The sequence below is a fragment of the Molothrus ater genome, chromosome 10 (assembly GCF_012460135.2).
Source record: "Molothrus ater isolate BHLD 08-10-18 breed brown headed cowbird chromosome 10, BPBGC_Mater_1.1, whole genome shotgun sequence".
Lineage (NCBI taxonomy): Eukaryota > Metazoa > Chordata > Aves > Passeriformes > Icteridae > Molothrus > Molothrus ater.
The window spans coordinates 25,203,004-25,217,585 of record NC_050487.2 but is presented as its reverse complement, the minus strand read 5'-3'; the positions used below and the strand labels follow the sequence as shown (position 1 = coordinate 25,217,585).

At 56.9% G+C, this 14,582-nt stretch overlaps 1 protein-coding gene across 1 annotated transcript; it reads left to right on the top strand.

The window, feature by feature from the left end:
• The first annotated feature begins 928 nt into the window (after nt 1-928).
• Nucleotides 929-4,356, top strand: LOC118690302 (P2Y purinoceptor 1). The gene is made up of 2 exons (XM_036389123.2): nt 929-1,049; nt 1,416-4,356. The coding sequence occupies exon 2, from the start codon at nt 1,484-1,486 to the stop codon at nt 2,573-2,575; it is 1,092 nt and encodes a 363-aa protein (XP_036245016.1). The 5' UTR covers nt 929-1,049; nt 1,416-1,483; the 3' UTR covers nt 2,576-4,356.
• The last annotated feature ends 10,226 nt before the right edge of the window (nt 4,357-14,582 follow it).

Below are 14,582 nucleotides of genomic sequence, written 5' to 3'. Positions count from 1 at the left end.
TGAGGAATGAATACATATTCATGAAGGACTAATAACACTCTGTCTAGAACACAGCTTTGAGCTGAGAGCAGCTCTGACTGGCTCATGTCTCACCCACCATACTTAGCGAAAATGGGAACGAGGAAGAAATGGCTGAAACCAGCAGATTGTGTTTTGCCAAGACAATAAATAATAACCATATTCTGACTCAAGTGCCAAATGTATAGCGCTTAATTAGAGGTCAGTAGAGCATATTTCTGCTCAGCTGTTCCATTTACAGCAATTAACATGTTCGTGTCACTTAAACTGGGTTGCAGAGCAGATTTCAAAGGGTTGAGTGAAAGCAGAATGAGGGAAGGGCTGTTCCACCTCTGGCAGCAGCCCGGGATCGGCACCTTTGGCCCCCACCCGCTGGCAAAGAGGTCTCAGCCCTGGGGCAGCACCACCCTGCCCCACCCTCTGCGGGCTGAGGGGACCCCGTCCCATCGCTGCGGGAGCTGGAGCGACCCTGCCCGGCCCCGGGAGGGCTAAAGGGACCCTGCCTCCGGCCGGCGTTCCTGCCCCACCTGCCCGGGCCGTGCGGTGACACCGTCAGACACCGGCGGCCGTGCCGGGCTCCCCGCCCGCCGCACCGCGTGCGCTCCCCGCCGCCGCCGCCGCCGCCTGTCCCCGGCGCGGAGCGCTCCGAGCTCGGTGTGGCGGGTGCCCCGGGGCAGGGCAGCGCCTGGCCCCGGCCCCGTCCCCGCGGCGCGGCCCCGGTGCGGCGGGCGCGGCAGCACCGCCCGTGCGGGGGCGGCGCGGGGGGCGGGCGCGCCGGGGCCGAGCCGCGCCTCGTCCCGCCCGGCTCAGTCCGGCGGGGCCGCGCCGTGCCCGCCGAGGGGCCGCGCTCCGCGGCGCTGCCGCCGTCCGGGGCCCGTCCCGCCGGCCCCGGCCCTGCCCGGCCATGGGCGCCGGGGCAGCCGCGGCCGGGACGCCGCCCCCCGCGGGCGGGCGCTGCCGGCGGCGCGGAGCGGCGAGCGCGGGCTGAGACGACGACGGCGACGACGACGAGGAGGAGGAGGAGGGGGCAGGTGGGGCGGCCCCGGCGCTCCTGCAGCCGGGCTGGGGTGCGGCGGGGCCGGCCGGGCGGGGAGCGGGGCCGGGGGGCGGTGGCCGGCGGGCAGGGGGAGCCGGACGGGCGGCGATCGCCGGGGGGCGCGGGTGGATCGGCCGCTCCCGGCCCCCGTTCGGCCCCGTTCCCGCCGCCCTGCCGCTGTCCCCGTGTCCCCGGCCCCGCTCCGGCCGGGCCAGCACGCGGTGGCGGCGGCGTGCGCGGCTCCTCGGCAGCGGGGCGGGGAGCGGAGCGGGGCCCGGTGCCGCCGCTTGCAAACCTCCGAGGGAAAGCAGGGCAGGGCTCACCTTCCAGCTAGGTTTCCTTTGCTCTCCTATTTTTTTAGATGCGTTTCTGTGCCTGTAGAGACTTCGTTGCTTCGCCTCAGCCCTATGTGACTCTGGGGGAAGGATCATGACCGAAGTCCTTCTCTCTGCTGCTCTGAACGGAACTGAACCCAACCTGTTATCCAGCAGCGGCTGGTCTGCGGGAAACGTCACCACCAAGTGCTCCCTGACCAAAACCGGCTTCCAGTTCTATTACCTGCCCACCGTCTACATTCTGGTCTTCATCACGGGGTTTTTGGGCAACAGCGTGGCTATCTGGATGTTTGTCTTCCACATGAGGCCTTGGAGCGGCATCTCGGTTTACATGTTCAACTTGGCGCTGGCCGATTTCTTGTATGTCTTGACTCTGCCCGCCCTCATCTTTTACTACTTCAACAAAACAGACTGGATCTTCGGCGATATCATGTGCAAGCTGCAGAGGTTCATCTTCCACGTGAACCTGTACGGCAGCATCCTGTTTCTGACCTGCATCAGCGTGCACAGGTACACGGGGGTGGTGCACCCCCTCAAGTCGCTGGGCAGGCTGAAGAAGAAGAACGCGGTGTACATCAGCAGCCTGGTCTGGGTCCTCGTGGTGGCCGTGATTTCTCCAATACTCTTCTACTCGGGAACAGGGATAAGGAAAAATAAAACCATAACGTGCTACGACACGACGGCTGACGATTACCTGAGAAGTTACTTCATTTATAGCATGTGCACCACCGTGCTGATGTTCTGCATCCCCTTCATAGTGATTCTTGGTTGCTATGGGCTCATCGTGAAAGCTTTGATTTACAAGGATTTGGACAATTCTCCTCTCAGGAGAAAATCCATTTACCTGGTCATTATTGTGTTGACGGTCTTTGCAGTGTCTTACCTTCCCTTCCACGTGATGAAGACCTTAAATCTAAGGGCCAGGGTGGATTTTCAAACCCCAGATATGTGTGCCTTCAACGATAAGGTTTATGCCACTTACCAAGTGACGAGGGGCCTGGCCAGCCTCAACAGCTGTGTTGACCCCATCCTTTACTTCCTGGCAGGCGACACCTTCCGAAGGAAGCTTTCCAGGGCCACCAGGAAATCATCCAGGAGGAGCGAGCACAACGTGCAGTCCAAAAGTGAGGAAATGACTCTCAATATTTTAACAGAGTATAAACAGAACGGAGATACCAGTTTGTGAGCAAATGCAGAAGATTTGGGAACAGTTTGAAAAAAATCCTCCGCTTTGAGGCAGTAGGAGACTGTAGGGCTTACGAGTGTGTGAGGAAAATCTACCAGTCTCAGATTCTTTTTTAGATAAAGCCTCATTTTCTGGTCTTAGGAAAAGCTTAACAAAGTCAGTGGAAGAATTTTAATGGAAAATAATGTGTTAAAATTCAGCTTTCCTTCAGTAGTTTCATTTATTTCTGACTTCTGTCAGATAAAATAAAATGAAGTAAATCCCCTAAAGGAGGAGAGCAATCCAAGTGCATCTGGTTTAATGACTTAGTCTCCCACGTTTGAAAATGTTCTCAGTCAGCCTGTCTTTAAAAATAGGAAATAAAAATAAGAGCAGTATCTTGTCTTCTGAGGCTCAGTCACAGACCAGGCTCTCCGCTCACTCGCTGTTGTACGCAAGGATTTAAATCCAAGTCATGATGCAGTTACCATTTTCAGTTTTAGTATAATTTTTCATCTACTTCTAGTGCTGATAATTACTTGATAGTTTGGTGGCATTTATGGTTCAGTCCTCTTTCAGTGCCGGTGTTTTACTCAAGGTAGGCTTTGCTGGTGTGTGCATGGTTGTGCTTTGGGATTGCGATGGTTGTTCGTGGCAGAGCTGCCCCCAGGGCTCCCCGGTGCCCTCAGACGGGAGCGGCCCCGGGCGCTGCCGGGCGCGCGGGCGCTGCCGGGCACGGGGAGCGGGGCCGGGCACGGGGAGCGGGGCTGGGCACGGGGAGCGGGGCCGGGCACGGGGAGCGGGGCTGGGCACGGGGAGCGGGGCCGGGCACGGGGAGCGGGGCTGGGCACGGTCGCGGCTCCGGGCTCTGCTCCGATGCCCGGCGCCAGCTGCAGGGACGGGCCTGGCGTGGCCTGGCTGGCCGGGGAGCGCTGCTCGAGCTGCCCGGGGCAGGGGCTGCTGGCACCGCAGCCGTGCCAGGCCTCGACGCCAGCGGGGACCGCGCGCTCCTGCCGTGGCTGCCAGAAAGGGTCTGCTCCTGCAGCCTTTACACATACAGGTGTGTGCCAAGAACAGTGGCTATTAAAGTGGATAATATAAATGGATTATATATATATAATATATATATAACAGTATTTGGGGGGAATTAATTTTTTTTGTACTTTGACAAATAAGTTACTGTATTAACAAGATGTTGCAATATACTACAGGCTAAATCCGGCCCTTTACTATAGATCTTCTCCAAATGTGGGATAGTTCATCCAAAATTAGCCAAACTGCAACATTGTGTAACACAAGAGCTAGTGATCAGGCACAGATGAAATTCTACATGGGCAGTGTCACTTGTTTCTCATATTTTTAATAAATGTATTTGAAAATATTTTGTGCTAAAAGCGGTATAAAAGCATGCTCTGAATAATGAATTTAGTGTACAAAATTAAGTTTGATGTAATCCTAAGGGTGATTTTTAACAGATCTTTGTTCCTCTGGTCTGCATCATAAGAGTAAAATATTTATATTTTACTTACCAATTCCAGCGATTGGTTACAAATGAGAGCAGCTCTAGTTATTTTTTGACAACATTGTTAAGCAGCTTCTGTTCATATGTACGGCTTCCTCTGCAGAGTCCCTATTTATTGAACTTATTTATTAGAATGCTAAATGTAAAGTTTGTAAAGTGTGGTTCTCTGTGGTCATATTCAGAATTGGGCATTAATGGAAAATTGAAGAGCATGTTTCAATCACTGTAATACTGTGTCTTCTAACAGAACACCTTTATAATAAACTCAATTCCACCCTGACTATTCACTGCTGATATGTAACCTAGTGATAAATTAAACTACTGATTTATAGCCTAGAGGTAAATGAAACTCCAGCTTAGGAAGCCTCTTAAAGCAATGTGGAGAGCTCATTTAGCCCCATGAAAAATGTAGAGGTAGCGAAGAAATCTCAAGCAAGGGTCAATTGCTAATTAATCCTGACTGACAAAGCCTGTGGAACAGCACAGACTATTTATATACCACAGAAAGAGCCTGATTCACAATAAATGACTTCTCCTATTATGTGATTATTTGAGGCTTCATTCAGCCGAGGCACGTCTTGTTTGGAATGGCAGATGAATTACACGGAGAGGGAGCATAAAAATAGGATATTCTTTGAATCTGCTGCTCTGTGTTGAAAACCCTGTTCTTTTCCGAGCGTTGTGCGGTCACTTTCTCGCGTTCATTAGCAAACACAGCGTTCCAGCAATTCCTGTTCGAGCAGAGGTCGCAGGCGGCCCCGCGCTCTGTCCGTGCCGTGGCTGTGTGCGGCCCTTGCTGCGGGCACCGAGGGGACAGAGGGGCACCGAGGGGACGGGGGACAGGCCGGGAGAGCCGCGGGGCCGGCGGGGGCCCGAGCCCCGCACAGCGCGGGCTGGCGGAGCGAGCGGTGCGGGCCCTGAGCCGCCCTTCCCCCGCGGCTGATGGCACCGGGCAGCTGCGTGCCGGCCGAGGGGACACCCAGGGGACATCCAGGTGACACCTCACTCCGTGCCCTGTGACACTGTGCCGGCCGAGGGGACACCCAGGGGACACCTTGCTCCGTGCCGGCCAAGGGGACACCCAGGGGACACCTCGCTCCGTGCCCTGTGACACTCTGTGCCGGCCGAGGGGACACCCAGGGGACACCCAGGTGACACCTCGCTCCGTGCCCTGTGACACTCTGTGCCGGCCAAGGGGACACCCAGGTGACCCCAATGTGACACCTCGCTCTGTGCCCTGTGACACTCCGTGCCAGCCGAGGGGACACCAATGTGACACCTCGCTCCGTGCCCCATGACACTCCGTGCTGGCTGAGGGGACACCCAGGTGACACCTCGCTCCGTGCCCTGTGACACTCCGTGCGGGCCGAGGGGACACCCAGGGGACACCTCACACCATGCCCTGTGACGCTCCGTGCCCTGTGACACTCCGTGCTGGCTGAGGGGACACTCAGGTGACACCTCGCTCCGTGCCCTGTGACACTCCATGCTGGCTGAGGGGACACCGAGGTGACACCTCGCTCCGTGCCCTGTGACGCTCCATGCCCTGTGACGCTCTGTGCTGGCCAAGGGGACACCCAGGTGACACCTCACACCATGCCCTGTGACGCTCCGGCTGGTGCGTCCCGCTGGGGCTGCGGCTGAGCTGCTGAGCCCAGAGCCTCCTGCAGGGCTCCTGCTCGGCTCGCCAGCCGTGCTGTATTTGGGCACTTGGAGCCATTGCCAAACCCCACCGGGTTCCTCCTGCCTGCTCCCACACCTCCTCCTTACCTGGCCGTGCCACAGCCACACTGTGTCCCTCCTGAGAGAGCCCTGCTCAGCCAGGAGCCAGGCACCCAGCAGAGCTGCAGGGCAGGAGCTGGAGCCAGGAGCCCTGAGGAGCTGCCAGCCTGTCCCTGAGCTGGTCCTTTCTGGGGTGGATTTATGGAAGGCAGTCAGCCCACCAGCTCTAGGGGCCCAGGTGATCCCTGTGATTATCCATCAACCTCTGGGATGAGTGTGGTTGAAGAGGCCTTTCCCTCAGCCACTCACCTGGAGTTTCCGATCCATCCAACATGTGAGGAGAATGCAACTACAGCTCTGGCCTTTGGGCTGGTAATTAATAATCAGTGACAACGATGGGTTGTGATTACTAGGGACAAGATCCAGCTCCTTATCTCTCTACTGTGACCACCTAGAAGTTCCACCTTCCCGCATGCTGTGCAATCTTTGACTAGCAAATGAGATTAAACCTGTTCTGATTCTGTAGTCTTGCTTGTAACCTGTTTTCCCCCTGGGTATGTTTGGGAATCTTCTAACTACAAATCATTCTCTTAAGACACCACAAAGTTTGAAGTAAATAGTTATTTAGAGCTTAACATTTGCCAGACCCACACCAAAACCAATTCTTATTCATGAGCTGTACTTGCTTCCTGCAGCTCATGGGTTAATGTTTTTTCCTATTTATGCCCAGTAACTCTTACATGTCTTTAACACAGCTTGAAGTCAGCATGAAACCCACAGGTGAAGTGCTGTCAGTTTGTACATTTGCAGGCATGGCCTTTTTTGTTTCAATCCAGTTCATACACCACGGAATCAATGAGCTCCTGGGCAGGGTACAGCAGCACCTGGCCCTGCTCTGGGCAGCAGAGTGCCCAGGCTGTGCTGTGAGCCCTGTGCCAGGGGAGCTGCAGAGTGCCCAGGCTGTGCTGTGAGCCCTGTCCCAGTGCCAGGGGAGCTGCAGGGTGCCCAGGCTGTGCTGTGAGCCCTGTGCCAGTCCCAGGGGAGCTGCAGGGTGCCCAGGCTGTGCTGTGAGCCCTGTCCCCGTGCCAGGGGAGCTGCAGGGTGCCCAGGCTGTGCTGTGAGCCCTGTCCCAGTCCCAGGGGAGCTGCAGGGTGCCCAGGCTGTGCTGTGAGCCCTGTGCCAGGGGAGCTGCAGGGTGCCCAGGCTGTGCTGTGAGCCCTGTCCCCGTGCCAGGGGAGCTGTAGGGTGCCCAGGCTGTGCTGTGAGCCCTGTCCCAGTCCCAGGGGAGCTGCAGGGTGCCCAGGCTGTGCTGTGAGCCCTGTCCCAGTGCCAGGGGAGCTGCAGGGCTGCTCTGGTGCTGCCAGCCCCGTGCCAGGGGAGCTGCAGGGTGCCCAGGCTGTGCTGTGAGCCCTGTCCCCGTGCCAGGGGAGCTGCAGGGTGCCCAGGTGGCTGCCAGCCCCGTGCCAGGCTGCGGAGCATCCTCTGCTCTGTGCCCCCAGGGACACGCTGGGCTTTGGCTCCACAGCCAAACCCCAACCCTGGGCTGTGTGAGCCCACCCAGGAGGGCACAGGAACCTTCCCCAGCCTTGCCCCCTCCTCCTCCTCTGGGTGAGGAAGGACCTGGGGCACTCCTGGGGGTGTCTGAGCCCAGCTGCACGGGCACAGCAATTTCAAATACTCTGAAGGCACAGGACTTATTACTTGGCATGTGGCTGTGAGTTACTCTGTGTTCCAAGGGCGGATGTGAAAATGCTTATTTATCTGGTGTGCTGTGATTTTAATATTGTTAAGTTCAATTTTTTTGTGAACACTACTGAAACCTGACTGCAACATCTGCAGGGACAGTGCTACCTTTTATTTACACTCAGGTTATGCAGCTGCTTTAATTAAAGAGTAAAGAAAAATCCTCTTATTTGTCCATAATTTTAATGAACAAAAATATATTTGGGTTTGAAGTTGCAACTATTTTTAGTGGCAGCAAAAGTGTGGCCCCAGCGTTGCTGGCTGCACCGAGCAGCTCGTGTTGGAGCTGCCCCAGTAGCATTATGAAACACTCCTCCTGCCTTTTGTGTTGGTAATTCGTGCTTCCAGGAGATTCTTCCGGCAGTGGTATGTCTTTAAAAATAGGTAATAAAAGGCTTGCAGAATAGATGCAATTTAAAACCTCGAGAGGAAGCAGGCAGACCAAATGAGAATCGAAATAAGTGAATAAAGTGAATAAATGAGTGATGCTTAGCCTTCAAAGACAAAGGAGGCATGTGGAGATGGCTTTACACTGAGGGAAGGTACATAGAGATCAGATATTGGAAGAAAGCTGTTCCTTGTGAGGGTGGGCAGGCCCTGGCACGGGTGCCCAGAGCAGCTGCCCCTGGATCCCTGGCAGTGCCCAAGGCCAGGCTGGACACTGGGGCTGGGAGCCCCTGGGACAGTGGGAGGTGTCCCTGCCATGGCAGGGGTGCCCTGCATGGGATTTAGGGTCTGTTCCAACCCAAACCATTCCACGGTTCTGTGATGTTTGGGGTCAGCAGGTGGCACAAACAAGGGTCGCCCCTGTGCAGTTCCAGAGGCAGCAGGCTCACTTGCTGCCCCATTCCCACCCACCCCAAGCCCTCTCCCATTCCCAGACTGCTGGGGACACATCCTGAGGGGTTACCCCGACCATCACAGGCTGGGGGGTTACCCAAACCTGTGGGGTTACCCCAAACCATCACAGGCAGTGAGGTGGGAGCACTACCCAGCCCATTCTGGCATCCCCATGGAGCTGGAGGTGCTCAGGGTGAGGCAGGAGACCCAGGGCAGCTTGGAGGGGCTGTGAGCTGTGTCTGTGGCACCCACAGGAGCACCCAGGGCTGAGCTGTGTCTGTGGCACCCACAGGAGCACCCAGGGCTGGGCTGTGTCTGTGGCACCCACAGGAGCACCCAGGGCTGTGAGCTGTGTCTGTGGCACCCACAGGAGCACCCAGGGCTGTGAGCTGTGTCTGTGGCACCCACAGGAGCACCCAGGGCTGGGCTGTGTCTGTGGCACCCACAGGAGCACCCAGGGCTGTGAGCTGTGTCTGTGGCACCCACAGGAGCACCCAGGGCCGGGCTGTGTCTGTGGCACCCACAGAACACCCAGGGCTGTGAGCTGTGTCTGTGGCACCCACAGGAGCACCCAGGGCTGTGAGCTGTGTCTGTGGCACCCACAGGAGCACCCAGGGCTGGGCTGTGTCTGTGGCACCCACAGGAACACCCAGGGCTGGGCTGTGTCTGTGGCACCCACAGGAGCACCCAGGGCTGTGAGCTGTGTCTGTGGCACCCACAGAACACCCAGGGCTGTGAGCTGTGTCTGTGGCACCCACAGGAGCACCCAGGGCTGTGAGCTGTGTCTGTGGCACCCACAGGAGCACCCAGGGCTGGGCTGTGTCTGTGGCACCCACAGGAGCACCCAGGGCTGGGCTGTGTCTGTGGCACCCACAGGAGCACCCAGGGCTGTGAGCTGTGTCTGTGGCACCCACAGGAGCACCCAGGGCTGGGCTGTGTCTGTGGCACCCACAGGAGCACCCAGGGCTGGGCTGTGTCTGTGGCACCCACAGGAGCACCCAGGGCTGTGAGCTGTGTCTGTGGCACCCACAGGAGCACCCAGGGCTGGGCTGTGTCTGTGGCACCCACAGGAGCACCCAGGGCTCTGTGGCAGCTGGCTGTGGGTGTCACCAGCTCCTGTGTGAGGACTGAGAGGACACTGAGTGCTGGCTGTGTTTGTGTCCCCTGGGGCACACAGCCCACTCAGTGCTCCCTGGGAATGGGGCTACCCCTCTGGGAGTGACCCATGGCCTGCCACAGCCACCAGCACCGTGTCCTGCAGCCCCAGGGCAAGCTGGATGTCCCAAAGGAGAACCAGGCAGAGGCTCCCACCAGGAAACCCATTCCCAGGGCCCTGAGTGGCTGCTGCCTGCCCGTGGGAGCATCCCTGCATCCCTGAGTGATCATCAGAAAATCTGCTCATTTAGAGTGCTGGAAACACCACTCACCCTTCCTGGCATTCCCCTACAGCCAGGGAACAGCAGAGCTGTTTGTGTTAATAATTCATAGGAGACTTCTCCCTTTGCTTTATGGCTCTTCCACGCAGCAGCACCAGGATCTGCCCCACACCCTCCTCGCTGAGCTGGGGCCATGGCCTGGGTCAGACTGAGACCTTCAACCCCTGCTGCTCCCAGGGACCTTCCCCTGCAGGCTGAGAGCCCCTCTCGGCTCGATTCTTAACCAAAACCAGCCCTAACTTTAACACAGAGGGTGGTACAACCCTGGCGCAGGTTCCTCAGGGGGCTGTGGCTGCCCCTGCCCTGGAAGTGCCCACGGCCAGGCTGGCTCCTGGCGGGTGCCAGGCTGTGCCCCGTGCTGTGCTGGCATTCAGGCATGGACTGACAGAGATTTCCCTGTGGGAGCCAGGCTGCTTGGTCACAAATGCACTTCCTTCCACTGTGAATAATGGCCTTTTGTGGGGAACTGCTTTTTCTCCAAGGCAGTGACTGAGAAGTGACCCAGCCGTGGAGCCGGGGCTGGCTCAGCGCTGGGACAGTGTCAGGGGCTGGGGCCAGGCAGAGGCGTGGAGGGGCTGAGCAGGGGCACCCAGCCTTGCTATCACCCAAACAGACCCCAGGGACTGGCAGAGGAGGGCAAGGGATGCTCCTGCACACAGCCAAGCATCCCAAATGCACATGCCAGAGGCTCGGGGCACGGCCCTGAGACCCACAGATGAGGATTTGCTCACTTGGCCTCTCTGTGACTCTGGCCTCTCCCAGCTGGGAGAAGCTCTTGGGGATTATAACACAGTTTTAATACCAAATATTATGTTATTGCTAATTTCAGAATTAAAGAGTACTTTTAAGACTCCACAGAAGTTAAATTCTTACCAGATTATTGAGTTCTAATATCCTCAGTAACAACACCAGAGTAGTTCTGTCATGCATTGAGATAATAAAGCTTTGCACTGTGGGGGGAGAATGATTTGTTTGTTTGGCATTACTGGCCCATCGCTACCCCCATCCCCACTGTGGGCTCAGCACAGGGCCCCAGGACCCAGGTGGGTGCAGCAGGATGGGTTTCCCCTCTCCCTGCTCTCCCTGGCTGCAGCTGGGCCAGTCCAGGAGGACAAATGGCCTCGCAGGGGTTTGTGGCAGCTTCCAGCGCAGGGACAGCAGCCAGGCCAGAGGGAAGCAGGTCCCGGGTGCTGCCCGAGCTGCCCTGGCACTGCAGCTCTCCTCCTCCTCCTCAGCAATGTGTCAGGACACGTTTGGCACAAGTAAAAAGTTGTTGTTTAACATTCTTGTGTATTTGTGAGCGGTGGCAGTGATGCTTCCTGTAAAACAGAGCTGCGAGCGTGGCAAAGCTGTTTGATGTTACAGCCTTATTTAAACAGCATTTAGATAGTAAAAGCAGTCATTCCCCTCGTCCCCACATACCAGCTACCCATTAAAATTCCTTCTCATGCTCCTGCACAAAGACTAATTTTGGCAGAAGGCTAACTTGCCCTAGATTTTTAAAAGACTACTTGTTTTAAAACAAAGTCCTTTGGGGAAGGGAGGGAGCTGGGAGATTTGCTTCCTCCCCCTGCCCTCCCAGTCTCATCACCTTGACTGGCCCCCATCCCATCCCCCCTGGTCACCCCATCCCATCACCCCCCCTCGGTCACCTCCTGGCCCCGGGGGGTGCAGTACCCTCCTCCTCCTCCTCCTCCTCCTCCTCCTCCTCCTCCTCCTCCTCCTCCTCTCCCATGGAGGGGCTCCTGGCCCCTCGGAGGGTGATGGAGGGGAGCTTTGAGCACAGAGCACGGAGCAGGAGGAGCCAAGGGAAGATTGAAAATCTGTCATTCACCTTGACATTGACACACTAAAAATAAAGTTAAACACTTTTAAAAACAAATTATGCCAATATTCAGATATTACTTGAGGGGCTTGACTCAGAATAAAACTCTGGGTTTTCAAGCCATCTCTCACTACCATTAGAACAGCTTTTCACCAAGATATTCCTTTGTTCCTGGGTTGTTTCCTCTCCTTCAGACTCTGGGCAAAGTGTCACTCGATTGAGACAACTGAGAAGAGCAGAACATCAGAGAAACCTGCCCCAGAGGTGTCCTGTAGAACGCAGAGCGAGCAGGTCCAGAGAGACCCACAGAGGCAAATCCACAGGCAGAGCCTCGCGGGGAGCAGATGGAGGAGCTGACTTGTCTCTTTGGCTGTGATTCAAGGAAAATGTTTTCTACCCTTCCCTTGCTGCATGGGGATAAATCTGCAAAGGAAAACATTTCTCGGTGCAGCGTGCTGGCAGGGCTGGTGCCACACCACCAGCGGATCCAGCCCTGCCACAGCCCTGGGGCACGTTCCTCGCTGAGTGCTCTGACAGCTGCTCTGGCTCCGGGGCCACCAGCAGGCTGCTCAAGCCGAGAGAGGTTAAATACCAGTGAGCCCCAGTGAGCCCCAGTGAGCCCCAGTGAGTCCCGGTGAGTCCCAGTCCCCAGGGAATGCTGCATAAGCAGCTGCCCTTGGTGCATGCACAAAAGGAAGCAGAGCTGAATTTTTGGCTGGATTTAGCAGCTCTCTGTAGCTTGCCAGGCCGTGGTGACATCAGGGAATGGCTCCACAGAGGGATGCTGCCTTTAGAACCCCGTGGGGCTCCTGGGTGCCCTGCCCACAGCAGGGATGGAGCTGGGCAGTGACAGCACCTCCGTCTCTGCTGCCAGCTGCAATTCACCCCCTGTCCCAGAGCGGGCTCAGCCGGGGACAAGGGGCAGGACAGGGCTGGGCTGGGCTGGGCTGGGCTGGGCTGGGGCAGGGCTGGGCTGGGCTGGGCTGGGCTGGGCTGGGCAGGGGCAGGGGCAGGGGCAGGGCTGGGGCTGTGCCCACGCCACCACAGCTGCTGCCACCGCCTCAGAGGCTCCAGAACAGCCCCCAGCCCGTGCCACCAGCTCTGGCCACCGGCTTTGCTCATTAAATCTCTCCTGTAAGTGATACTGGGAGGGATGACTCAGCCCTAAGTATAGCTACCTGCACCCAGAATAGAGCCAGGCCCTGCGGCTTGGTGTGGGTCAGCGGGAGCGTCTCCTAAAGCACTGAGAGCTGGGGCTGTGACACTGGTGGCACCACGGGTGGCCCTGCCTTTTCACCTGCTTTACCTCAGCCCAGGACAGGATTCCTTAGAAAACCCTCTGACACGAATCCCCTCTACTGAATGTACAGAAACACAAATTTCAGTCGTTCCTTTTCTTGATCAAGTCACGCTGACCAGAGCTCACGAACAGGATCAGCTTACACCACATCTAAAAATACACCATCAGCTACACACAGATGGATCTAAGGGATGTGTGTGTGTAACTGCGTGCACATGTCCCTGAAGCTCTAAGATACACAAACTCCTGATACTTTGCTGTAAAAGGTGGCAGGCAGAAAACACTATGCTCTGGCAGTGCACAAATGGGGCCTTTGTCCCTTGCCATGAAGCCCCTGTACCCACAAGGCTCAGGAGCAGATCCAGAAGCATCAGTGAGTTCACACTGGTGGGAAAGCTCCAGAAGGAAAGAGGAGCCAGAGCCACTCTGCCCCATTGCCCTGGTCAGCATCTGGCACCAAGAGTTGAGGGGTTGCATCCTGGGCTTTGCTCTGCCTCTTTGGCCGAGTTGTTTAAAATAGCAAACAGAAGAATTTGCCTCTCAGATAAGATAAACTGCAGTTAACTCATGACAGGATGTGCCCTGCAAACCTCAGGAGCAATCTGCACGTGGTGAAACACAGCCCCAGCACCGGTCCTGCCTGCTGCAGCACCAAGCCAGGCTCACACGGCGCTGTGGCTGATCCCAGCACCGCCCCTGAGCACAGACTGAGCATCTGCAGCTGCACAGGGGACAGGGCACGAGCAGAGCTGCCCAGAGGAGCCTTTCTGGGCATGGAGGTTCCCAGGTGGATTTTGGAGCAGGGCGCTTCCAGCAGCAGCCCCAGCTCCCCTCTTCCCACAGCCCAGGTGAGAGGCTGGCTGCAGCTCTGCATTCCCTGGGGCTGGGCAGGGTGTGTGCCCCAGCACCACCATGGGAACAGGGACACCCAGCCTGGGGCTCCTCCAGAGGCTCCTGCTCCTCTTTCCCAGTACCACTGTAAGGGTAGAAACATCCACATGGAGTCAGTGCAAATGAGTCATATTTCAGTGCCATCTTATTGTTAGATACTGTACATGATATTTGTCAGCTCATGCTGTGAGCGGTTCCTTTACATAACCCCCGAGAGCTGTGTCAGACTCCAGTGGTTTACAAGGCCTCTGCTTTGAATGGATTAAAGTGTGGTGCTCATTTCCATCAGCTCCAGACCTGCAGGGCTGCCCACATGCTGTATCCAGTTGAACGAGGTGCCTTTTTGGGCAGGTGGCAGTGACACCTCTGAGAGGGCATGAGGCTCTGGCGCTGCCATTTTCCTCTGCAGGACGCCCTGAGCCTGGCTGGGCACTCCCTGCCTCCCCCAAGGGTCACCAAAGCCACACAAGTGTTTCAATCCCTGTGCCCATTGTTGGATCTGAGCCTCGGTGCCCTTAGGGTCTGCTTCTCCCCCAGCTGAGCTGCCCCTGGGCTCAGGGGATGGTGCCATCAGGGCACAAGAGTGGCAAGGAGTGCTGGGGGTACCCCAAACCATGGGGGAAGTGTGGAGCAGCAAAGCACCGAGTCAGAAGCACTAACTCCATCAGCTCTCTGTGAAAGCCACTTAACTGGGATATAAACTTTCCCTGACACATCTAATACACCTCTCTTGGTGCCAAGTGACCATT